We start from the raw sequence: 25436 nt of genomic DNA, 5'->3' as shown, positions 1-25436 counted from the left end.
ACACAAAGGTCCCACTGCAACCACCTCCTTTTTTTTCACCTCTAATTTTCTTTGTATCTTATCAAGTGGGAGAAACCTCTTGTCAAAATCAGAAGCACTGCTGTTTTATCCTGTGCCTCCATCTGACCTAAGACATGGGGAAGTGATTGCCTTCAGACACCATCAAATGATTCACTCTTTTTACACTGATTACCTACGAACCTCTTACTAATATTCCTCTGTCCTACCAGCTGCTCTGTCTGCTTGCTCCTCAAGTCCATTTGTTAGAGATGGCCTCTCAGAACAATGGCTTCTTGAGAAGGGAACACTACTGGCCCTATGTTTCCATAATGTCCAGACGACGCTGACTTGACTAAGCAGGGAACATTATTAAATAATGTTGACCCTAGTAAATAAAGACTACTGATCACATAATGCTTCTCACAGATGCTGTACAAGTATTTATTAAAAATACCTGTTCCCTCACAACATGTCTCACAGTCTGATTTTGTAAAAACAGGAGGGTTTAAGATTATGGAAGAAAACCTCTTGCTTTTCAGACAGTCTAGTTGCTCAAAGGCTGATTTCTCTTCAGGGCTAGAAAACAGACCTTCTGCCAAAGTTCACCCTGCTGACACTTAGCTTATGGAAGCAGTGAAACGAATTAAGAATAAAAATACACTAGACATAAAACAAAAGTCTTAACTAAAGCATGAAAGACTTTAAAGCTGCTGAAGTACAGCAGTTAAAAACACTTAAAGATGCACGAAGGTTATTAATTGCACTTGTTGTGCAGGTAAATTTGTCTGTTCTATTTAATAACATGAAAGGTTACCAGCATTAGGTTTCTTGCAGATTTTGATCTTGGCAATCCACCTGATTGGACAGGTGATAAGCAAGTTCTCCTGTATTAGCAGAATAATTCCAGGAACAGAGCTGGGTGTTAGATACATCACAGTCACAGAGAAATGCTGAGTGCTGGAAATAGCTCCAAGAAACAGGAGGGGAGAGGAAGAACTAAATAAGATACAGCTAATACTGATAGATGATGACTCACAAAAACCATTCCCACCAATATTCTCTTCCCTAAGAACATCTCTGCAGTGTGACTGACACTGCAAATCCTGCCCATGGGCCCCCTCCCTTCACCCCCACACCTGGGCACAAAGCAGCTTCTGGCAGAGAGGAAATGGATGGGAGCTTTCAGTCTGCTGGGACTATTCCTCACTGGCACCCGGAGACAGTAAGACGCATGGAGCACTCCCTTCCTTGAGGAATTGAGCATCCAGACAAATGGAATGTCAAAGCTCTCTAATCTATTGCCTCCATCTCCCAGTCATTCTACCCATAGTGGCATAGTTGAAATAATTTGGCTACCCTTTTGATACCCAGACAGCACGTGGATAATTGGTGTTTATGCATCAGGTCCAGCAGCCTCAAAGAGAAAAAAAAATAAAATTTCAATGTTCCTCTTTCTTCCCCCATCTTCCTAAAACTCTCACTTAATCAGCTCCCCATGACATACGATACCATGACCTGGAGGTGAAAGATTCTCATTAATGACAGAATTTGTCTGTTTTTGACTAGTTTAAAATGCCCTCTCTCTTTTTTTCCTAATTGCACTATTACCTTGTCATCATGCCTTTCATTCCCCATTTATAACCAGATCCCCTAAAGTGCCTCAGGTGAGGGACCTGGTTGGATTCTCATGTCTCTCCTTATCTCAGGGGTATGTCTGTGCTTGGCCCACTCAGTGTCAGGTGTCTGCTCAGCACAGACCTCCCACCCTCCCATTCATAAGTGGGCAGAACACAACATCCTGAAATTTCACACTCTATCAAAACCTGTTTGAGGAGAAGGCATGTTACATGAGAACAATAACGTTTCAGAGGTCACTGGTATCTATGACAACTATTTGTTTTGCTTTCCTCCTCCAGCTGTCCTCTTTGTCTCCATCAGCATCATTCCAGACTTTGAGAAGTGTGATGATGCTCACTGAGACATGCTTTCAGTAGCATAGAACCAGAATTTCATTTCTCCAGAGGGCTGGAGAACTATTTCTACAATAATTTATTGACAACTGCTTATGTCATTTACTAGTGAAACTACACACTTTTTGCAAGTCTAATATACTGTTGGATATATATCAGTTTTATATATATAAAATATGTATTAATTATATATATACACTCATATTTTCAGGTTCAGCTATTAAAATACAACTACATTATAAGATCAGATTATAGGAATGACTGGCTGATCCTTATAATAGGAGGGATATATTTTATGACAAGCTTATATGAATGAGTGTAGATATGAAAGACCACACGGGCAATGGGCAAACAGGGCTGGCACAGAGAACTGAGAGAAAATAATGAAAATATGGGAACTGACTCCTACGTAATTGGAGAGGAAACTGATGGAAAGGACACAAAAAACCAAGTCCAAAATTAGAAGATTCCTGATTTTCTGTATTTCCATGTCTGTGATTTTTTGAAGAATACTTGATTGGGAAAATAGCATTTCAACAGTCTTTTTGACTACACACACAAACTCTTACTAAGAGTTAAAGCAGTTTGTTCCTTTCTTAAATCAACACAATTTTCTTTCTCTGTGGTAAAGAATGCTTAGAGAAGTTTCATTATCTTTTTTTAAACCTGATTAGGTCTTGGACTCTGCTGTTGAAGGCTTCCACTTGTGAGGATTTACTTTTCACTTCCTGTAATATCTTCAGTGCAGTAGAGTGGTTGTTTCCATCTGGGAAGCTGGAGATTAGACATCTGAAAATCATAGCAGTTACCCTCAGAAGTCCTGTTGTTAAACCTTCAAATACCTGCTTATTTACACTTCTGCCTGCAGTAGCATTATGGTCATCTGGAACACTAACCTAAGTAAAGAGAAAAAAAAAAGACAAACAACTAGAATTCAAAAAAAAATAACCAAAGTTTGTAGAGAAACATTTAGAAATTTGCATAGGAGCAGTAACATTCTAGCAGTGTTGATGGACACTGAAGCATTTCAGGTACAAGAAAAGGCAATGCAGATAATCCAAGCTGGGACAGAATAAAACAAGTCAAAAGAAGCATCAGAAAACTGAAGGAAGACTTATAGAAGCAGAGTATGTCATTAGTGTGACTGTGTTCTTATGCATAAAACATCACCCACTGACCAGTGCACTTGTCCCTCAGAGGTCAGTCACTTGTCAATCATGTCAGAAGCACAGCATCCAGCTCCTCTCTGAGCAGACCTCAGAGGAATCCCATTTTTCTAAACCATTAACTACACCCCACTCCTAAAAGAGTGAAGTTGAGCTGCACAACATGTAAATCTGAAGACAGATCTATGTACAGGATACAGACCTGGAAGAAAACCATCCTGGAGATTATAATTTTTAAAAAATGAATTAAATTTTTTCATTTCTGCAGTTCAAGATGATTTAACCTGCCCCGTCTGATCAAACAGTAAGTGAAATGTGTGTGGAAGTCCTGCAGAGTTACAGGCACAGCACTGGCAGTGCAGATGCACCAGTCAGGACTTGGGGCTCCTGGCACATCTCCAGTGCCTGGTGCTGCTGGTTCCACACACCAACACCCCTCTGTGCAGCTACTGACAGCCAGAGACTTCCCACACTGTCATCAGGGATCAATACTGGCTGAAATCTTACTTTCATTCCAGGTTAAAATCATTTTATACTCAGTATATGCAAGCAAGGGTAGAGAAAACCAGTCCTCCCTGTATAGGTATCAGGAGGGATTTGGTAACACTTGGTGACAAAGAACAACATGCACATTTCTTTATTATTCATTAGCTCTGAGCCTTGTGCTGCTACTTAAAACTCATTGTAATGGTCTGTTTCTGGTGCCAAGCCAAGAGAGCAAGTGAGAAGTCTTTAGCTGCTTATTCAAGTTCAATAGGAAAAATAATCCCATGTTGCTCCAGTAACTTTTGTTGACTGCAATAATTCAAGCCTAATGATTCCAACTGCCCACTGAAACAGATGGATTAAGCTTTGCAACATGTAAATCAATTTAAATGTGGCAACTTTGTACTAGGAACACTAACTTTTAAAAATTGCTAACAAACGCTACTCACTGCTTTTTCATCCCAGGTAAAAAAGTTATATATGTTATTTCTTTAATGATTTGATAATATTTTGCAGTAGGGGCTTCCATTTGCTGTAATGAACAGTGCTGTAAGCAGATAATGTCTATTTTTGTCTTCTAGTTCCATGTACATATGAGAATTTTATTTTCTAAGTATATAGCCCATACCTATAAAATTCATGCTTTAAAAATAAAACTCTTCTTTCTAGTTTGTAAAATAAATAGATCTGACACTTAATAGAATCATTTGTTGCAGAGCTCGTTTTTCACATTCAATTTTTGGGGAAAATGTATGTATTTGTTAATACAAAGTGAGAACAAGTGTGGGGTTTTTTATACTGTGTATGTCAGAGAAGACATAGAAGGAAATACTGTTTTACAGAAAAGGGGTAAGTTTGAACTTAATTCCTTTTACATTTTCCTTTTATACTAACTCAAATAAGTGACAAAAGATCAGCTCTTTTACTGAAGAAGTAATTAATGGGACAGTGTGAAAATGTGTTGAGATTTATGTTCAAAATTAATTGGTTTGCTCCCAGAAGCAAAATTAATTGAGCTGCTTGCTTTTTGATTATTATATCAAGCAAGGGGTAGGAAATCTTAAGATTTAATAGTGTAATCATGACAGCTTTCAAGCTCTGGTTTCTTTGTGATGATTTCACAAGGAGTTGATGATATTCAGAGAAACTGTGTGTTGAAAATGGGCTTTGGATGAGTAAATGTTCAAACATTCCATAAATCTGAGGTTTAATAGGTTTAGTAGGTTAAGTGACACAAATCTACAGATGTGATTACACACTTAAACTGATTTGTTGATAACTGGTATAAAACATTTTCAAATCACAAAGGAAAATCAGGAAAAATGTCTAATTATTTGACACATCCAACATCTCAATGTAACTTGTACCCAGTTACTATTTTAGCTGTTATGATGACTGGCTATGTCAGGCTCAACCAGGACTCTGCTTACTTTAAGTCAGTTCTTGAATCAGAACACACTGATGAGACCACACTCTCAGCTCTGGCACAGTCTCCATGTAACTGTGAGAGTCACTCCTCAGAGAATTCCCCTCGTGTAGGGATTCCCAGGCTTGTGCAGAGCTGCCATAAGCCCTTCAGCTCTGCCCAGCATCTCGGGCTTAATCCTGTAAGATGCTGCACAATATGGCCCCAATCCAGTAAAGCACTTAGGCACACATTTAATATAGCTGAAAATGTTACTCCCTTCTGACTCACGTCACCAAAATACCTCCGCACATCAAAGTGTTTTTCTGTGCTAACGAAAAACACCAAACACTTCCCAATTAGCGACGTAGAGCTCTGCCACTGGCAACTCACTGATGTTTTTATCTTGTAAAAATCGCAGCCCTTCACAGCCACGAAGAATTTTAAATACAGAGTTGCTAAACATAAATGGACCGACTTGAAACCTTTTGAAGCACCCAATTTCGCTTCATTTGGTCACTTACTGTGTACCCTTCTCCCCTTAGCAGCGGTGATTTTGTGCTTCTTGCACCTGTAGTCATTGGGCTTGCCTCAAAAACACTCTGAAAAATGTATACTTTTAAAACAGCATCAGTAAAATGTCAGATTTTTTATGTAGTACCTAGTGAACTAAAGAAATGGAAATGGCCCAGGAAGTGCATGGGCTTAGGATGGTGCAGGTGAAGGTTCCACTTTTTAAATTCCCTACCCCCAAACACTGCAGCAGGTCATAACTTCCTTCTGCTCCAGCCCTGTTTTCAGGATTTACTACCCTCGACATGGTCTTGTTATTGGGGCCTAAGGGAACTGTCAGTGCCACACAGCTGAACCCTATGGAGACAGATGTAATTCCAAAACGGACCAGAACAGCAGAGAAGCACAGACGTGCCTTGGATTTCACAATTCTTGCCACCATCAGTGCAAACATGGTCCTGCCTTTTTTTGATGCAGTACAGATGATTAAAAAACCTGACCACAAATAAACTGCAATGGGATGGATACTGTCGTTCTGAAGCACCCCAGTTAAAAGGCAGCAAATTCCAGTGAAGAAACTGAGGAGAAAAATTATTTCCCTGTGCCTAGATAGCCAGATTAACTTAAACCCAGTAAGATTTTATAGGTCATTTACCTACAATATAGTCCAGATTTAAGCACTGTATTTTGGAGAAGAAAAAACTAACAAGCAACTCACTTTTGATTTCTACATTTGTTAGATTGCCACTTAAATTGCAATGTTTGTTGCACATGCTTTTACATTCACTAATGATGTTTACTTAGAATTTTCAGATATTCTGCATTTAAAGATTGCCTCAAAAATAATCACACTGATCTGTCATGATATCACTCAGATAGGTATGGGTTTTATAGATGTCTTTTCAGATATGTTTGTGGAAAGTATGTGATAGCTGTCACTTGACTGGAAATAAAAACCTCCAAACTAACAAACTGGCATTACAATGCTTACAGCTCTATTAACTACTTGGCTTTGTCACTGTGAAATCTCCCCAAATATAAAATCAGAAAAGTTCCCATTATTTTGCAACTGTCTCCTGGGTACAGGAGACAAAGAGGAGCAGAGACAGCAGTCTGTAAATAAATGAAGCTACACCCCGAGCACAGGACTTGTATGAATGTAGGTGGGAAGGTTTGATCCATTAATCATGGAAATGAGGAAACACCAGTGCTGACCTCAACAGACTTAGGCATTACCTGAGCTAAGGAGGCTCAGGAAGGTCAAATGGTAGGTAAAGTCTACAGAAGGTTTCCTACCAGTCTGTTTAGGTAGGAGATAAGGAAAGGTCTAAACAGGACACTTCAAACTACTAACCTGGGCAGGATGTCACAAAAAGAAAAGACAAATACAGTCCATCTGTTATTCTATAATTTCCCATCAGTACTTTCATTGGAGGAATTATTTTTTTTTTATAACCCTTCAAGCAATATTTTGAGGAGAAAAATGATACAATCGTTTAGGGAAAAATGAACATTTTGTCACCAATGAAAAGTGACTGGTTTAAATTTTATTCTTTAAAACGTCCAGCTCTGAAGTAGTGAAGATGATATTGCAGTCGACTGATGATTAAAACCAAAATTAAACCCACGTTAAACTGGTTGGAAATCAGGTTCATGCTGGATGTATTTAAGACGATATTAAAGTGTTTCTCAAAACCAGATTCCTTCTGTTTCTGTATTAAGTAAATACTGGCATACTTGTTTAACTGTTTGTTAAAACCTTGCAAATACACATTTTCATTTATTACTGGTATTACTTGGGCTTCATTTTCCAACAGTAAGTGGAAACACACACAACATGGGCAAAGGCTGCATCAGCCAGCTCACCAAATCAGGAAAACTGGAAGCAGTTAAGTATTTTGAAGGAGTGTATTTCAGTATTTTGGTATTTGGAGCTGCTCTCTTTTTGTACATTTCTTTTTCATAAAAAAGAAAAATTCAAACTTGATCTGATTTATAATATTTTCAAGAGAGAAAAATCAGGGTTAGAAAAGCAGCACTGTATTTGGGTTTTGTACTCACATAGGTACCTCATGGAACTATGAAGATATCCTGGTTGAAGGGCCAATTTTGCATGAAGAGAACATAAGAGACTTTATGCACAGGAAAGAAAAGTCCACTGTGGATCATGGGAAACATTAAGCTTTAATTACAGTTTTGCTGCAATTCAAGAGTAGTATTTGGCAACAGACTGAAGTAAATTATCCTCCTGTAGCATCTCTGAGCTCTAGGTGGCCAACTTTGCCTAAGAAATACCCTCTGTATTCCTTCAGGAAAAGTGCAGCCACTGCACAGCTCCAGGGAGAGAAGGGCAGGGGTTTGGCAGCAGAGTGAATCCTGTCACTTGTGAAGTGCTGAGGGATTTCCCCTGGGCTGGAATTACCCCCAGCCCTGCAGGGCCAGCAGTGCCCAGCACAACACACACACCTTTCACTAAGCACAACTGAAACCTAATACCTGGAATCCTCTTGGAAAGATTTGGTGAGGAACAATGAGCTGGCAGCTACTTAGAGAAGAATGCACAGGTTGCATTTGGGTTTTCTTTGTGTCGAGGACCCTTGGACTATCTTTTTAAAGTGTTCCTCAACAGTCCTGTGGCTGTTGATTCCAACAGTGTCACCTAAATTATTAAAAGTATGTACATAACTTTTCAATTAACAAACTGCTTGGCTCATGAAAATACATACGCACAATTTATAAGCAGAAAACCAAGACTAAATATCTTATGATGAGCAGGTCGCTATGAATTAAAAATGAGTTTTCAAATAAAATATTTAATGACATTTCAAATGAGATGTAACATCAGAAAATTAAAACTTTCATCGTTAAAGAGTCCTGCTATTTAAGCACTTCAGCAAATCACATTATGGCAACAAATTGACCTGACTTGGATTCCTGACACTGAAACAAGTAGAAATCAAATACACATGGACAATTCACAACATTCTGTATTTTAAATATTCCTATAGAGCGAATTAAAGAAAACAACCTCAGAAAATGTTAAAAATAGAACAATATCCACTCAGTAGAGTTCCTGGAACATATGTTTTTGCAGATCTTATTAGCAGAAGCAAATATATCCAATTTCTATAGAGTACAGTAGATAAAGCCACCAAATACATACAACAAAAGAATCTTATTCTTTCAAGTCTTTATTCTCATTTATCTCCTGGCATTCTTATTCTAAATACCTGAAAATGTTTGTGAAGCACACAAAAATGTCAAAATTAAAAAAGCTGTTTTACATACCGTAAACTGGTGTATCAACAGGTCCATCAGAAAAGTGACCTTATTACTGAAGAGAACATAGGTGCAGTTTTCTATGCAGTTGCTGCAGGTGAGGCTGTAAACATTTACTGTACTGCACAGTGACCTAAAAAGTCGGAAGGGAAGAAAAATTAGAATTTTAGGTCTTTTTCTTCAGTAAACTGAAAGCAAACAAATGGCAGCACATCACAAAACAACCTTTCAGCAATTCACAATCATTTTCTTCAGCTTGGGACTCCAAACAGAACTAATATCTTAAATGAAATCAATTATATAATTAATAACTTCAAAACAGTAAGGCCCTGCTTATCAGAAATCATGGACAGTATGGGTACTGGACTCTTCTGCACTCAAAACCTGTACCAAAACTTACACAGAACATCAGCCAATTTCATGATTTGGATAGGTAATATTATTTTTTTGTGGCTTACAGCTGTAGCACACAATTAACTCGGGTATAAGGTCCCTTCCCTGGCATGACCTGCAAGACAAAACCCCTGTCAGAGTCACTCCCAGCAATTCCCAGGAGCAGCTTCAGGGAGGAGCTCCCAGCAGTGCCTGGGCACTAATGTAAGGAATGGGGGTGATGGAGGAACTTGTCCTGAGCAACCAAAAGAGCAGGAGAAACTCCTGATAAACCATTCTACTGACACATTGTGACCCACTGCAGAGCCTGGGAGGGTCACTGTGCCTACAACAGCATCGACTGCCCCACACCTCTGGCTGGGGGAAGAGCTGGCAGGTTTGCAGTGTCAGAACACAGAATCATAAGCACATCTCCAACTGTTCTTTGCATCACACGCAGTGATTTCCATCTGCTCCAATTAAGGGGTTCTCAAAACAGGACTTGCAGGGAAACAGGGACCAGCCCTATGGAGTATACTCACAAAGAAGATTAATCTGACCGGAGAGAATCCTTTTGCAGAATAAACACAAAATTCATTTCTTGAACTTTGCTTACTACAAAAGCTATCTCTGTTAATATACAAACACACACACAGACACACAACACAAATGCATCATAAATATATCCAATAATAAATACAGATGGCTAGACATTCAAGTTGTTTGTCTAAAGTAAACCAAAAGGAAAAGAATTTTTACTTTGTTGGGGTTTTTTCGACATGTGAAAAAATGTGACTCAGTTCAAATAAGCTGCAAAGAAGAAAATAAATTGTGAGCACTGTTGAAAGGTCGTACAAAAGTGGGACTGCAACAAACACCAAGTTGCTGTAGTGAAATCATCAAAGCTGGTATTTCACAGAACAAGCTGCAGACTGATTCAACATACTTCTAGAGACGAGTTTTACGCTTTATCTTTCTCCTGAAATATTTTACGAAACAACAAAATTATTTAGGCAACGAGGAATGCTGCTTTACTGACTGCTGTGTTCACCACTGAGGCATCTGGTCACTTAGCCTGGCTCCCCAGAGCTGAAATGGAAGCATCTCACATACAGACATTGTATTTCTCAAGCTAAGAAAAGCCAGAAATGCTCAGAGGCCAGAAAAACTAAGAGTAAAATTTTTTTCATTTGTATGTCTGGATTGTCTTTGCTTCAGCTGGAGAAATAATTTTGAATTTAGAAAAGAAGCAAGAGAGCATTTATACTTTTCCTCCTTTTCTGAGTACCACCATATTACCAAGATATATTATTTTACTGTACTGGTAATTAATTTTACTCTGTCTAATTAAATCAGCTTCAATCTCCAGTTCACATAATGTGAAAATAGTATTAAGTAATTAATTTTTGGTCAAAGGCAGGTTAATTTTCACCTATTTCACCTAATTTTTACCCTACAGATAATTCAAGCAGCATGCTTCATGTGCATTTATTAATTGCCTTGCAACACAATTCTCTTTTCCTATCCTGATTATATAAAGGTATTTAGTTCCCTTCCCTCATGCTGAAAAATATTTTCATTAGGCACTTACTTCTACCTTTCAGAGAAGATTATTCCCCTGTGTAGGTGTGTTCACAGGGAGAAAGAGACGAAACTATATTGGTAGTCTCTATTTTCTGTTGAGAAGATGCTTAAATCAGTTTCTCTCATTTTATCAGCTCTTCTAAAATAAACATCAATCCTATTTCAATATAAACATTATAATTCATCCAAAGTGTCAAATATGAATTTGTAGGTTAACTTTGACAGCACTTCAGAGTTCTGAGGTGATTTAGTTAAATCACCGCAATAAATGCTTTTTGATATATGGGATTCCTAATTCCTAAGAGGATCATTTATTTTACATTTGAAAACACAAGAACTTCCCACTTTATGTAAGGAACAAATTCCGCGGCGGCGACGCATCGCGCTCTCGTGCTTCCCCGCTGAACCTCAGTGTCAGAAAGAATACTCGTGTTTGCAGAGGCTCCAATAATGCAATTTGAAAAGGTGCTGTAAGCAAATGGATGTCAAATTAATTTTTCAGCACAATAAAGAGGGTTCATTTAATTGATACCATAAGCTTGCTAACTGCGGCTCGTCTGAGCGCATTCTGGTCACGGCACACGCCGAGCCCCGCGCCGGCTCCACGCTCTGACTGGAATTCAGCGCTGGGAGTGTCGGCACAGAAGTGTCCCCAGGTGGTTCGCAGTGTTAAATGGCAGATTAAAGACAGCACAACTAATTTCTTTACTTTAATCTTATTAAGGGAACAACAGCTGTCAACTGCCACCATTTCTGCACGAGGCCTCCGAGACAAGCGAGGGGCTGCGAATGGCCAGGGCAGAACTTTGTTTAAACGCACGTTAAATGTGCTGGGCTGGGAAACTCAACGCACTTCCAGCCATTTTCTTCCCTTTGGGAAGTTCTTAGCTGCTCTTAATTCCAAACCTGTTATCTCAGGAGATATCAGAATCAGCTGAAAGCCCAAAGCCCGAGGCTCCCGTGAAGCAGGTGGTTATTGATTACTGATGTTGCTCTAAACTTTGTATCACACTCACAAATCAGCTTTACAGCTCTGTAAAGCCCAGCCCCACGGAAAGTCTGCCCTCTGAAGCAAGGCTTTCCTCCAGAGTAAATCCAATTATAACACACTCATTATGGTACACAAACTTTGAGACATAACAGAAATCTGTCCTTAAACTAGACAAAAATATGTTACATTTATTTCGCATGAGTACAAAGAAAAGGAGGGGGATTCCTTTTAATCCAGCTAGATCTCAACAGTTTATATGTCTGCACGTGAATTTCTTTTATGCCAGCACATCTTCACTTTCCTCAATTTGCCTGATATAAACAAGTTGACAAACTTAAACTTTTATTAAAAATACTGAGGCATCAACAGTGTGCAACCACACAAAACTAATCCACGACAGTGCACCAGGATACAGAGGCAAGAACTTAACCTTTGCTTTACAAAAATCAGGGCATCAACATATAACAATTAACCTGTTTCAAGTGTAAAGCTTTTCCTTATTAATTACAACTTCTGAAGACTATAAATGAATGCACTTTGATTACCAATGAAGAAAATAATCCAAAAAGCTCAATTTGGCAGTGAAATAATACAAACCTAAACATTATCAAATTTAGAAAAAACTCAGCATCAATTCTGCTTCAAGACACTTCCAAAACCAGAGTTTCAATCTGAAATGCTACTGTACTTATGAATAAACTGTTGGATGACAAGGGACAATCAAACAATTAATTTGCCCCAATATTTACAGGTGGGATAGAATTTGGAAGTTTTTTACCAAAATTCTCCAGTCCCTGGCTTATCAATCATTTCATTGCATTTTACAGAGCTGCTTTCAATATTCAAACTTGTTCCTATATTGCATATGAGGGCAACATCTCTTTACTCCTGAGCCCGAGATCCAGCTGAGACAGAGAGCAGACAGGTATATATCATGGGAAGGGACAGATGCTGCAGGTTTCAGATGTTGAACTTGCACAGTGGTCATTCTCTTTAGAGTGTCTTTATGTCCCTGCACCAATTACTGCTAATTTCTCTACTTGGAATAACCTCACATGAAAATGAGAAAACTTGTTCTGCACTTCATGTAAAAAAAAGTTGTGAACGATCCTATAAAACTGCATGAACAGTAACAGAGCAGCTTTAGAACTGTCTGCTCATAAATCCAAGTAAAAATTACATAGAACAAGGTATAAAACCAGTTCTTAGTTCAAAATAGTTCTTACTGAAAAAAGTAATTTGTATCAATTCCATCCATAATATTAGGGTGGAACTAATTTTCTTTTTCTGTGTGTAATTACGGTTTGAGCTTTTTTATCCCGATAATATTTGCTTTAAATAAATGATGCAAGAAATTGTATGAATATAAAGATACATTATAATAAACCTGAATCAAAGTATTTCACAAATGTTAATTACACAAACCCTACAAGCCTCATTTGTTAGCAGGTCTGTTAGATTGTCAAGGCCAGTGAGGTGTCACAGTACAAAGGGGCTAAGTGAGTTGCCCACAGCAAAGGTGCAAGACAATCAAGGGGATGAGACTCATCTCTTGGCAATAAGTTGTTTTGCTGTGCAGCTCCCATTTGCTCTTCAGTGGAAGTGTAAGAAAAATACCATAAGGCTCTGAAGCCCTTAGAACTTCTGCTGAATACGGATTATTTTGTGGAGAACTGAACAAATTCTGGAAAATTACAAAATGCTGCTCTAAGAAATAACATGGCTGGACATTAATTTTTATGTTAACACCAATAATAAAACTTACTGTAACCCACTGCTTTCTCTTTCCCTTTTTCAGTGATTTATCTGAAGGGGAGAAAAACTGCCCCAACACCAAATGTATCATCTGTCCCATAAATGTCACGTCTCTCTCTCTCAGCATTTCCCGTCCTGCTGCTCTAACTACCAATCTGGACAGTGGCACAAAACAACAGGCACATTGTTAAATCTTCTGATAATAAAGCTTTATCTTGTAGACATGGGATTAAAGTTCTGAGCTGCACCATACTGCCAGGATTTTGGAGAAAGAGAGATGTAGATAATAGCCCGTGTAATCTCCTCACCTACTTGTAAATAGCTTATCCTCATCACAAAGCAACAGACAAATGCCCAATTTAGGATGAGTACAAATGGTTAAACATTGCACAAGCACACAAACAATCTGAAATACAGTAGTGTCCTTTAGCTAAGTGTATTTGGCTGAGGGAAGATTGGAGGGCAATTCATGAAAGGTCTTAATTCAGCTTCTTTCCACAGGGCTTTGCCTTGTCTTTAAACAGAGAAAACTGCTGCCTCCCTAGGTTCACATTTTAAGAAGTCAGGAGGCAAATGATATTTGCACAGAAGAAAGAAAAATAATTTCTAACTCATTTCAAAATTAAATGAGAAATGTGATCTGAATTTTCTCCCTCATTTAAAGAACTACATATATTCCATGATTATCCTTTGGTTTTGAACCTCCCTCAAACACTCTGTATATGAAAAATCTGCTAAATCCTTTTGGTGAGACCATAGCAATTCCCATGAACATGGTTTGTGCCTGGTTCAAACAGCTCATAGCAAGTCCCACCCCCTGGAACTGCTGCTCACTCTCAACAGTAGAGGTGCAGATTCTGCACAAAACATTCTTCTCTATCAAAAGACCACAAAATACCAAGAGAGGAGGCTCTGCATCCCAGGCAGCAACACCGAGTTCCCTGGGACACTTCCAGCAGACTCCAGACTCCCTAAGTCAGACTCAAGCAATCAGAAAAATCCTGCAAGAGCAGCGAGCTTTAGAGAGCAGGATCCTGTGTCAAATTATGTGCAACTTGATGTATAACTTCCCAAATTCAGTACTTCAAACTGGAGACTGCACTTCGCAGTGCAGCTGAATGAAATGCTGTATTTCAGGAGTGCAGCAAAGCTCTTCAGAAGATGTTTTTAACACACAGTGCTGTCAGAATGGTTTATGTTGATCTCTTTTCTGCCCCAATATTTCTTTTGAAAATACAACTAGTGGAAAACTTGTGTTAATAAAACAATGTTTAGAGAATTTTTATAATTCAGTCATGAACAGGTTCAGGAATCTGAGAAACCACTGGTCTGAAATGGGTATGAGATAGACAGCAACTGTCACAGGGAGGAGAACCTCTAATCAACTCTTTGGATGTGATTTCTGTTATACAAGTGTGGCTGACATGGGGCTTTATTTATTGGCACACAAGCTCCTTTGAGAACTAATATATCCTCAGACTGTCTAACAAACTTCAAACAAAATGTCTGAAGTGATGTAAACACAGTGTTCTCAAACCTTCTCAACAAAGCAAGACTACTCCTAAAATGAAAGGACAAAAATTGAAGATATATAGAAGGTGCCTATTCTAAGAAATTAAGGCTAAATCTACACTGTGTGGGCACACAGTGCAATCCTTTCCCTTGCAAAGTTTATCCCACACTGATGAGATAACTCAAAATTAGAGACTCTGTAAATCAAGGAGTCCAAAGGCTGTCCCCTGAGCTGCTCACCATGGGCCCAACTCAGAACTGTTCACTGGTGGAGCTGGCTGGACTTGCAGCAAGTGCATTCAGCATGACTGGGAAGGCAGGAATTTTATTTATTTTCTTTGAAGCGCAAATTTAAGATATTAAAAGCATGTTTTTTCCTTAGTGTTCTTTCCCAGCACTTCACACCTGCCCTGTAACATATTACGGCCAGTTTTAATCCAGACTCTTGCAACGTAGTGCATAAATTCCAATTATTTCAATATTACAATATATCTACAAAGAAATGACAACAATGGTACACACCAGGATATCCTGGGCTTGGTTTCTCTTGTACTAAAACCACGCCCTAGCTCTGCTCTGAAAGCACCTATGTGCTTTTGACTGTACAAAAACTACAGTTAGAGACTGGGGAAAAGAGCATGCTTTTGAGTTATCAGATTTTGTAGGCATTCTGCTTAGTCACCACTTTTTTTTTAGGGATTAGAAATTTAAACCTCTCCATTCATACATTGCATAAAGAGGAATTTCTCTAATCCACAAGAATTTTGTTTTACCTGTTTGTAGGAGCCCTTTCAGCAAGCAGCATCTTACAGCTATTTAATTGTAAAAGCAGTCAGACTCCAGTGAATTACAACCCTTTAAAAAATTCTCCTGCTTCCCACTAGAGATCCTTACAGACTAATTTCAAAAGATATGCATCTCCTCCTCTGTTTAACACAGTTTTGTCTTCTCTCATTTTGTCCAATTAGGGATGCTGCTGCTCCAATATATCAGAGCTTTAAATAGGAAACCAGAGGGTGAGTGGAAATGCCTTCCACCTTCCAGGGCAGCGTAGAGCACAGCATGAGTTTTATTCTGAAGTTCAGCAGGGGACTACGAGGAGAAGAAGCAGTGAAGCAGCAGATATGAAATGAATATTGTAGTGATTCTAAGTGGCAGATGAGGGACCCACCATACTCACTTTAGGGGGACCCGGGAAGCTGCACTCGGGTTGGTGGGAGAAGTCACCACTTGCAGAACATTTTCAAGGGCAGTCAGTCCTCCTGCAGCCCGGAATGCTACTTTATCTGCTGTGTTCTAGGGAAACACAAACACAGAAGAGAACCAACAGAAATTAAAGAAATTGCTAAACAAAAGGTATGCCTGACAGTTGTGGATCTTCTCCACGTAGGAAGTCCTTAATATATTTATTTATCATGTTGAACACCTTTGAAAAATAGCATTTCACTGCTCAGGCACTCTTTAGAGCAGGAGTTGAAAGTCTCAGTTGCTATTTTTTTCAATTATCACACGTACAAGTATTTGTGTATTTTCATATTTACAGATTTTCAAGTATCACATGTAACTATCAAGTACTAAACAAGTAATACACTGAAATACCATATTTTCTGTAATGACATAGTTTATGGGATTTTAATGAAGATAACCTTTATCTGTTGCTATTATCTTTGTAACTGTATTGCTTTGTACATGATTTAAAAAAACATAGACAACCTCTAATATGAGCAGTGCACAAAATAGCTTAGGCAGATCTCTTTATCCTTGGTGTCCCCTTGGAACTTCCACTTAGTAGAATTCTACTCTTAAACACCATCCTACCATTATTCTCACCATTTGCAAATGACTGAGGTTTTGCTGGAGCAGGTCCAGTATTTTAGAACTAACACCCTTTTCCTTTCCTGCAAAATTACTTTCATCTCCTACTGTTTAAAACAGGTAAGATCTTCTTCTTCTCTGCTTTTAAGCTGCTAATTTTGTACAACTTTATTTGCAGTTTGTATTTGATCATCTTGATTTTGTCAACCATTATGATATTCTAGTTAATAAGGAATAATTTCTTCTTTTTTCCCCCAATGTTGCAAGCACTTGGCACGTGGGGAAAAATGGGGAGTCCTCTATTAAAGCAATTATTATTAGGCTGTAAAGAATGTATTCTACTGTAACAGACTGCATAGCAGAAAAAACTTCCAGTGACTGACAATAAAATCTTTACTTGAACCACTAGAAAAATAATTAACCAGCTACAATATGATTTAGATGGACAACGTTTTTCTTTCAAGCAAACAGCTATACTGTATTTAAGTTCCTGTGAACAGAAAAACTGTTCACAGAAGTCAGATATTCAAAAAGAAAATATTTTCCACAATTAATATGAACTGAATCTAGATTTTTAGACAGCCAAAAGGTTTACCTCTTCAAAGGAATAACTAGCTTTAAATGAGTGGAAATCTCTGTGCCAACTCACCAAGCAGTTAAGAAAATAAACCACTGGTTTCCTACAGGCTAACTGATAAACATAACTTACAGCAGTTAATTTTAGCTCAGTTAGCCCAGTAAGTGTGCCTTAACTGAAGAGTTATTTTTGAGTTTCATTCATATATTCTTCCTCTGCTTCCTCTTCCTCCCTTCCACCTAAAAAAACTCCCCAAAAACCTGCCTCCTTAAGCCACCCTTGGCTCCAAACAACACTTTCCACTAAACTCCTGATAGAGCCGTAAGGAAAAGACCCAAAGAGCAAAGAAACAGTCCTGCCACAAATCATCATTTATTGATATTATTTGAGCACCTTTGGCTCACGGCCACAGCTCTCAAACCTGCTCCCCCAGCAGAGCAGGGCAGCTCCTCCAGAGCGAGCCAGGGGCCTTTCCAACCTATCCATGTCCACCTCAGCTTAGAATTCCCCAGGTGGAAAGAGGGATTTGGTGAGTTCAGGTGTGCATCTCCCCTGGTGATGGACACAGGCCCTGGGCAGTGCAGGATCTCAGGGTCTGCCCGTGGCACTGCAGCACAACAACGGCCACGCTGCTGATTTATTTGCTGCAGCCTATTTGTTAGTGCTACTCCAGTTTTAAATGTGCCCAGCACTTTCCACTTCTCACTTTCCCTATTTCTCATGGGAGATTATGCCACAACCTATTAGCTCTCATGGCAAGAAGTCTTTCCTGTCATTTAGACCAAATATGCCCTTTCTCTATTTCATCTCGTTACTCTTGAGTTATATCCCATTTATTGCACTCATTTTGTTTCTCCCCTCAGCAATTTCTCCATTCTTGCAATCGTACACTGTTACATTTTCCTGCTTGGCTTGTTTCTCAACTCTACAGTCTTTAATGATAAACCCAACCTTTTCTTTTATATTTTTTTAATGTAAACTTCTCTTAGCTGTGATTTTTTTCCAGAACTCCTCTTTTCTCCATAAATATCTAGTAGTGAAGCATCCAGAAAGGAACTTCCCTCCCCCCTGACTCAGTCACCAGAGCCACAGTGAAAGAAGCAACGTCTCCCTATTCTGAGAGGAGATGGTCATCTGTTCAAAAAGAATTTAAACCTTTTGAAGCTGTTTGATTTCCTATGTGCTCTACTTCCACTTCAATCTGGAGCATCACTTCTTTTATGGACAGACTTTTTTCAGAGTGCCTGGCTCACTTTTGTCTAATACTTCACTAAAAATACGAGTACACTTGTCAAAATACACATTTACATTTTAAAAACTTCCATCACTACCACAGTTTTCTATCAAGCAGAAGCAAGTTCGTAATCTCTCTTGATTTTATATAATTTACCCTTATGTCCTATTATTCCTTTCTCTAGATTATTCATAAAAATTCATTAGCACTTGACACTTATCCATCATGAAAATAAATGCACCTATGTACATGGAAGAGAGGGGTAAAAGTAAAAGTATGACACAACCAGCAGCAAAGCTGGGGAAGATCCAGGAGCACAGTATTTGTTCCCTGTGCTTACACAGGTCTACAAAACTGCCACGTAGAGATTAGGGATACAGAACTTCTGGCATGGTATTTAATATATTTGTCTCCAATGATTCTTCTAAGATGGAGAACTCCAAGGGCTTTTAACCCATTTATTGGAAGACAATGTTGATCCCAAAGTAGCTGCTGGTATGTGGTGCTTGTGAACGACCTTGGACACATTGCAAGTGTCCTGCTTTCAGGAATTCCAGGCTCAGGCACAGCTCCTTGGGCCAGGGGAGGTCAGGGGAACTGAAGGGAAAACAAAGGAGCAGAAGGGTCACTTGAGTATTGCAGTGCTGATGTTTTCAGAGTGAACACTGTGGGACTACGGCACCAGAGGAAAGAGGGAAAACAGGAATTGTCCCTCAGCTGTCCATGACACAAGATCTCATCCTGGTGAGCCATGGATAAAGAACACACAGCATTCCATCTCCCCAGTGCTGGAACATACTGTTATTCTGTCTCTGAAGCAGACAAACCATACAAAATATGTCTGAATTAATTCCTACATGAGGCAATTTTCAGATTTTAAGTACTTTTTGTATCTAAAGAAATCTTTCTTAGACCATAAACATACGGGAGCAAGGTATGTTATCCAATTTGTCTGTCTTTCCAAAATTAACCAATATCCTTGAAAATATGATCCAAACTCACTTAATGTCCTGTAGTGCTAAAGTTTTACGTTAGGTGGTACATATTAAAACATAATAGAAACGCAAAAGAAGGGGACTGAAGCACCTCAGTTGTTCAAAGCCCTTGCTCACATAATATTCTTATTTAAATTGGTCCCCATCTGAACCTGTGTCAGAAAGAAAGACCCTTTCAGGTAACTATAACTTTTACTCTGGTGGTACCAAAGCTCTGAGGAGATCAGGCATTATGTGAGTATGAAAAATGATAGATCCTGCAGGGAATAAACATTAAATTCCTATTTGAAAAGAGCTTAAACCAGCACTGCATGTTTTTGTTGCTTGAAAGAATCCTCCAGACTTCTAACATACTTTCCCAAATGACTGAGCTCTCCTGTTTATGAAACCCATTTCAAAATTTCACTACAGAAACTGTTCTTAGAGTGGCTGCACATTTATATTGGGAGGGTTATTCAGCAAAGGTAACTCATATAACAGGATTCATGTTTTTTGAGTAACAGAAAATATATAAACATGGTTTTACACATTGTTTTTAAACAGTGTGTAAAAATTTGACTTGCTCGTATATATTTTCAGAAATTCTCAACTACTTCAAATAACATTTTTAAGCAATTTAACTTGTAAATACAGAAGGATTTCAAGGCTCTGACATTACCTGGTGACACAGGAGAGGGGAGACAAATGAACACGCAGGCAAAAATGATTATTACTGTCATCTATGCATTTTTTAACAGCGAGGAGGAGTCGCAGAAACCTTGGGGATGCCACCTAGATGTGTCTTAAACATCAGAAAAACAAAAACAGAGATGCAGCCCTGAGAAGGGCAGACACAGCACTCCAAACCAATGCATGAAAAGAGTCTTGTTTTCCTTATCCCTGCCAAGCCCATGGTTGTGCAGAGCAGAGGTGCTGTCTGTACAGGGGGAAGGCTGACACAGCTGCTGTGACATGAAGTGTGTATTCTTAGTCTCTGGACCATTATGAACTTGTCATTTGAAGCACACAGTCTCCAACTTCAGAACAGTGCATGAATCGAGGAACTTAGTGGGAAGTGTGTGTACACTAATGCATGTGTTGCACAGTAAACAGAAATCACAATAAATTAGACAAACCATGTAACTGTTTTATGGATTGACTGTGAATTAAATGTGTTTAGAAACTTGAAATTAATCCTTTAAAAAAACATGTGTGACAAACAATCAAGACAGCTCCCTGCACACTGGGCAAGTGTGGTTGACTTATTTACCTACCTGTTACAACACCTTAATGGATCTGAATTCCCCTTCTCTCCTATGGTTTGAGTGACAACTGACTAATAGGATTACAGGCTCTGTTCCAGTAATACAGCTCAGCTACATGCCAGCAAAAAATGACAGCCTAAACCTGAATTACATGGCCTGGGAATCCATCCAATTATTAACTAAAGTAACTGTTATTACCTAACCTAATCAAAGGAGAAGCAGCTGTTAATCTTTGGTGGCCTGCAGTGTAGTAGCGGTCAGACTGGATGGACTGTCTTTGTACTTGACTCCTCTACAGACAATAATTATGTCCTTTGTGATCAAGAAGGAAGGGCTTCCTAACCTTTCAGACAGAGGCAGCAGATGGGGAACAACTGTTTGTGTGTTCATTAACAAGATAGGGTAGATTTTATCAGGACTTGGCATCTGTGGCACCCTCAGAAGCACCACTTACCCGGGGATACAAGTATGTTTGGCAAATTCGAAAACGAGCAGAGCTAAATAGAAAGTTCAATATAATGTTTTCATCTCATTATCTGACATTTGGTACAGGAAAATACACACAGCTCCGAAAGAGTGATTTACACATATGCCTCATCCTACTCAACATGGTCAACAAAGAAAGCCATGAAAAAGCCAACTGGCCTGTGCTGGTACTTGGCTGGGTTTTGTTGCACTCATTAAAGCAGTCACATAATATGAACTGTGGGCTGAAATAAAACCACACTGGGGGAAAATCTCTCATGTATTTGTACAAGTCAGTGGGTAATGCAAAGTAACACAGAGCGAAATAAAGGCAGCACCAATGTGCAACAGCTTTGGGATTGTATGTGCAGCACTCCAGGACAGAGGGGAGACCAAAACCTCTGTCCTGCTCTGCTGCTCCCCCCTGCCCAGGGCAATGGCAAACTGCAAGGCTTGGAGAACAGGAGAGACGAGGGCAGAGACATCGATCTCACCTGCAGGCACCACAGAAGTACAGTTTAGTTTGTGCTGGGGAAAGGAAAAATATGATGGGACAGTGTGGAAGAACCAGAATGGGAAGAAGATTTCTGACAATGCACAGGAACAGTTCATATTTGGACGCTGAAAATGGATGAGTTCAGGTAAGAATCAAATGATTTTTTTTAATGCCAGGAGTAATTAATGATGAGTATAATATACTTAGGATATGGTTGACTCTCAATCATTTGAAGTTTTTAAATCAAACCTGATTATCTACTAGAAAAATATGATCCTAGTTAAATCATAATTTATTAATTTGGTGCAAGAGTTATTGGGTGAAATCCAATGTCCTGGACCAAAGTACTCACTTCCATACATTTCTGCTGTTAAAGTATTATTATTAGTTAATAAGTAGAGCAGGATCAGAAATAATGCTGAGCTTTAACAGCTGAAATTATTTAATGTCAGCTTTTCCATCTCTGCTCTATGTGACTTTACCACCTCACATTTTGACTATTTGAAATATTTTTGAACTAATTGAAATACTTTGGTGTAAACTCTCCAAGACAAACCTCCAAAATAAATATTTTCATGTAGATTAAAAAGGAAATTCAGAAAAATTATTTTTCCTTCATCAACCCAAAGAATGCTTTCTGCTAGTCCTGCAGAATGTCCAAATCAGAAGCTGACCTGGAAAGCCTGTCTGGACAGACCTCAGGAACTAAAGCTGTTCAGAAGAAAATATTTCCGATTGAAACCCAAATACTTTGAAACAGTCTGACTTCTATTTCTGAAACAACACACTAAACTTGTGCAACTATTCTACACTTTTTAAACTGCTCATTGAAGGAAAAAATAATAACTAATTAGTAAAATATAGTTGAAATCCACCTTAAGAATTTTTTTCTTTCCTTTTATCTGGTGTTTGAAGATTCTATCTAAAATGCCAGGGGCTAAGAAATGCAGTTCAAAGCTGCCTTAGAAAAACAAACCAGACAACTGAATCCTGGGCTGGCTCCTCCTTTTTTTTTTTTCTTTTCCTCCCCCTTTAAATAAATACACAAATATATCTACATGAACATACAAACCCACGGGTATGTTTGTGACTGTAGAAAATCTACATTCTTTCAGTAGTCCTCCAGACATAAAACTTTATAGACTGAAAAGGATTGTAGAGTATACCAAAATAATATTTTCTATTAAAATAGACAATTTTATTCCCCTTAATACTTGTCTCTAGTGAAATTAGTGTTGTAACAACACTTCGTTCCATCTGAAAATCTCAAACTGGTTTTCAAACACGAGTGAATTCACCCACAATAAAATTTCAACCACTGAACATTAATGGAGAACTAGTTTAGGATTAAAACATGAACCAGAAGTGGTTCAGTAGCATTTGCACACCATTGGGGGGAGATATTCATTCACACTGAGGATACATTGATCATGTATTTGTAACACCTCCTTCCTCGTGAGGTGCTAATGGGTTAAAGCCCCAGAAAGGAGGCCTTGAGAAATGCTCCATCCTGCCTTGTCCTGCAAAGCAAAGTGCAAATTCTGAAGCCTGAAAGCTGATTTTGAAGCCTTAAAGATAAGGCAGCTCCTCTGGCTTCTGTGTTTACTCTCCACACTGACTAATCTCCGTGGCTTCATCTAGAAGAGGGTGGTTACCAGGCATCTGACGGCAGGCAGGTAAAGGACCTGATCCTGCAGAAGGTGTTTCACTCCCTGCATAACACTCAGTATTTGCACACTCCTGAGCAGAGCTCAGCCTCCACCATCTGATCCATCTGGGTAATACTGGCTTTTCACCCCAATAGCTAAGGTATGTTAACTGCAGTTTCACAGAGCACATTTAGTGCAAAGGAAGACAAATATCTAAGAGCGACGAAAAGAAAGGGTGAAAAAGCAAGTGGCTGATACATCACTCAAATGCAGTAGAAAGCTTACTTTTTAACTAAATAAAAAATAAAAGAAGGAGAGGTATTTACTACTATACCCTCTGAAAGTCTGCTATTGGTAAGTGACTTAAAATTGGTTCAGGCCTAGGGACAATACCAATACTCTTAAGCCTGTCCTGAAAACACTAAATGTCCCGTGTGCATAAACCTGATTTCTGTCTATGCCATCATATATTCAATTCATTTTTCTGCTTCCAAACATCTGCCCACGTTGTGAGGTTAAACCAAATTCAATAAACTCCTTACTGATCCACTGTATGATCTCACTGAGCAGGATGAACCTTATTTACCCAATTTCCTTCCAAGTTCTTGCAGTGGCTTTTCAGTTCAATGGTAAAGTCACAGAGGCACTCTATTACACTGCTGTTGACAAGGACAGGACCCTCACAATCCTGACTGTGAAGCTTCAAGTGTCAGGGAAAGGCATAAAGGAAAAATAGGCAAAGGTAAATTAGTGAATTCCATGCTACCTGTTCAGCTGCTTTCATTCATGGTAAGCAGCATAACAGGAAACACACATTATTGTTTGGAAAAGTAAGAATTATCTTTATATGTATTTTGAAAGACAGCACTGCAGCATGTGCTTTTATTAAAAATAAATGTTTAGTCTATTTATAAATAACAGGGCATCTAGTAAGTGCATCAATTAAAGGAGGAAAGTAAGGACAGAGGTTTAAGACTAATACCAGGAACAACCACTCCTGGATCTCCATAGATGGCTCCATTAGCTGAGGCCAATTTGACTTTTTCTCATTATTAATCTCATAAATAGAAGTTCCCAAACAGGTAAATAAAAAGCACAATGATGTGATCTTGTACTGTTGTCTCTCAGCATTTGATTGGACAAAAAATTGCACAGTGAGTTAGGAAGGTCGGGTATCTCTTGCAACACTGAATCTGAAAATCCTGTGGCTGACAGGTCACTACTGAGAGCTGTCAGCCACTAGAAAGCAGCACTGATTTTAGCTGAACCTAAACTACAAAAACCAGAGCAATCCAAACGAACCTGAAGATATTAAAATGATGTGGGAAAGGACACACGGAGAGGGAGTGGTGGCTGTTTAAAGACCCGTCGTGTGCTCAAGAGCACTTGAATTCTAAACACAGCTTTCACCCTGATTGCCTTGGGTGCTCTCTTGTAACCTCTTGGACTATTTGCCCACAGTCCCATCTGGACAGCCCCTAAGTGTGGGTTTGTGAGGTACTGCAAACATCAGAGCAGACCTCTGAGTGACACATCCTCAAGTCAGAAGTGACGGTCTCAAATCACTGTTGAATTTTAAAATATGTCTATAGATATATCATCAGACCAAACTAAATAAAACCTTAATTTCCTTAAAAACTATAATAATCATTACTTTATCATGATCTCTAAGCTGGTGTCTGCTATTAGCAGAAACGTGCCTGTGTAGGGTATTTTCTCATGACTGAGAAATCAGTGTCTGGACTTTAACGACACTAAAACAAATCTCTTGCCCTGTAGTGAAGAAACTTTGCATACCTTGGAATGCATATATATCCATTATATCCACTCTGATATGATGTATCAGTTCTTAACTGATGCAGAAGCCTGCTCTGACAGCAAAAAGCCACAATTAGTGCAACACTGGAAGCTGACAGCATTTAATTACA

At 38.9% G+C, this 25436-nt stretch overlaps 1 protein-coding gene across 2 annotated transcripts in view; it reads right to left on the bottom strand.

Moving 5' to 3' along the window:
- Nucleotides 1-25436, bottom strand: part of SCAPER (S-phase cyclin A associated protein in the ER) — a 142769-nt gene that overhangs the window by 33769 nt on the left and 83564 nt on the right. For both annotated transcript variants that reach the window (XM_027657596.1, XM_027657597.1), the window contains exons 24-26: nt 16214-16329; nt 8829-8952; nt 2637-2866 (exon numbers count right to left, since the gene is read on the bottom strand). In XM_027657596.1, coding sequence (XP_027513397.1) covers nt 2637-2866; nt 8829-8952; nt 16214-16329 — 470 coding nt within the window. The remainder of the gene's footprint in view (nt 1-2636; nt 2867-8828; nt 8953-16213; nt 16330-25436) is intronic.

The sequence above is a fragment of the Corapipo altera genome, unplaced genomic scaffold, assembly GCF_003945725.1.
Source record: "Corapipo altera isolate COAL_440 unplaced genomic scaffold, ASM394572v1 308, whole genome shotgun sequence".
Lineage (NCBI taxonomy): Eukaryota > Metazoa > Chordata > Aves > Passeriformes > Pipridae > Corapipo > Corapipo altera.
Note: the sequence above shows the minus strand (reverse complement) of the source record. Positions and strands in the feature narration are given on the sequence as shown.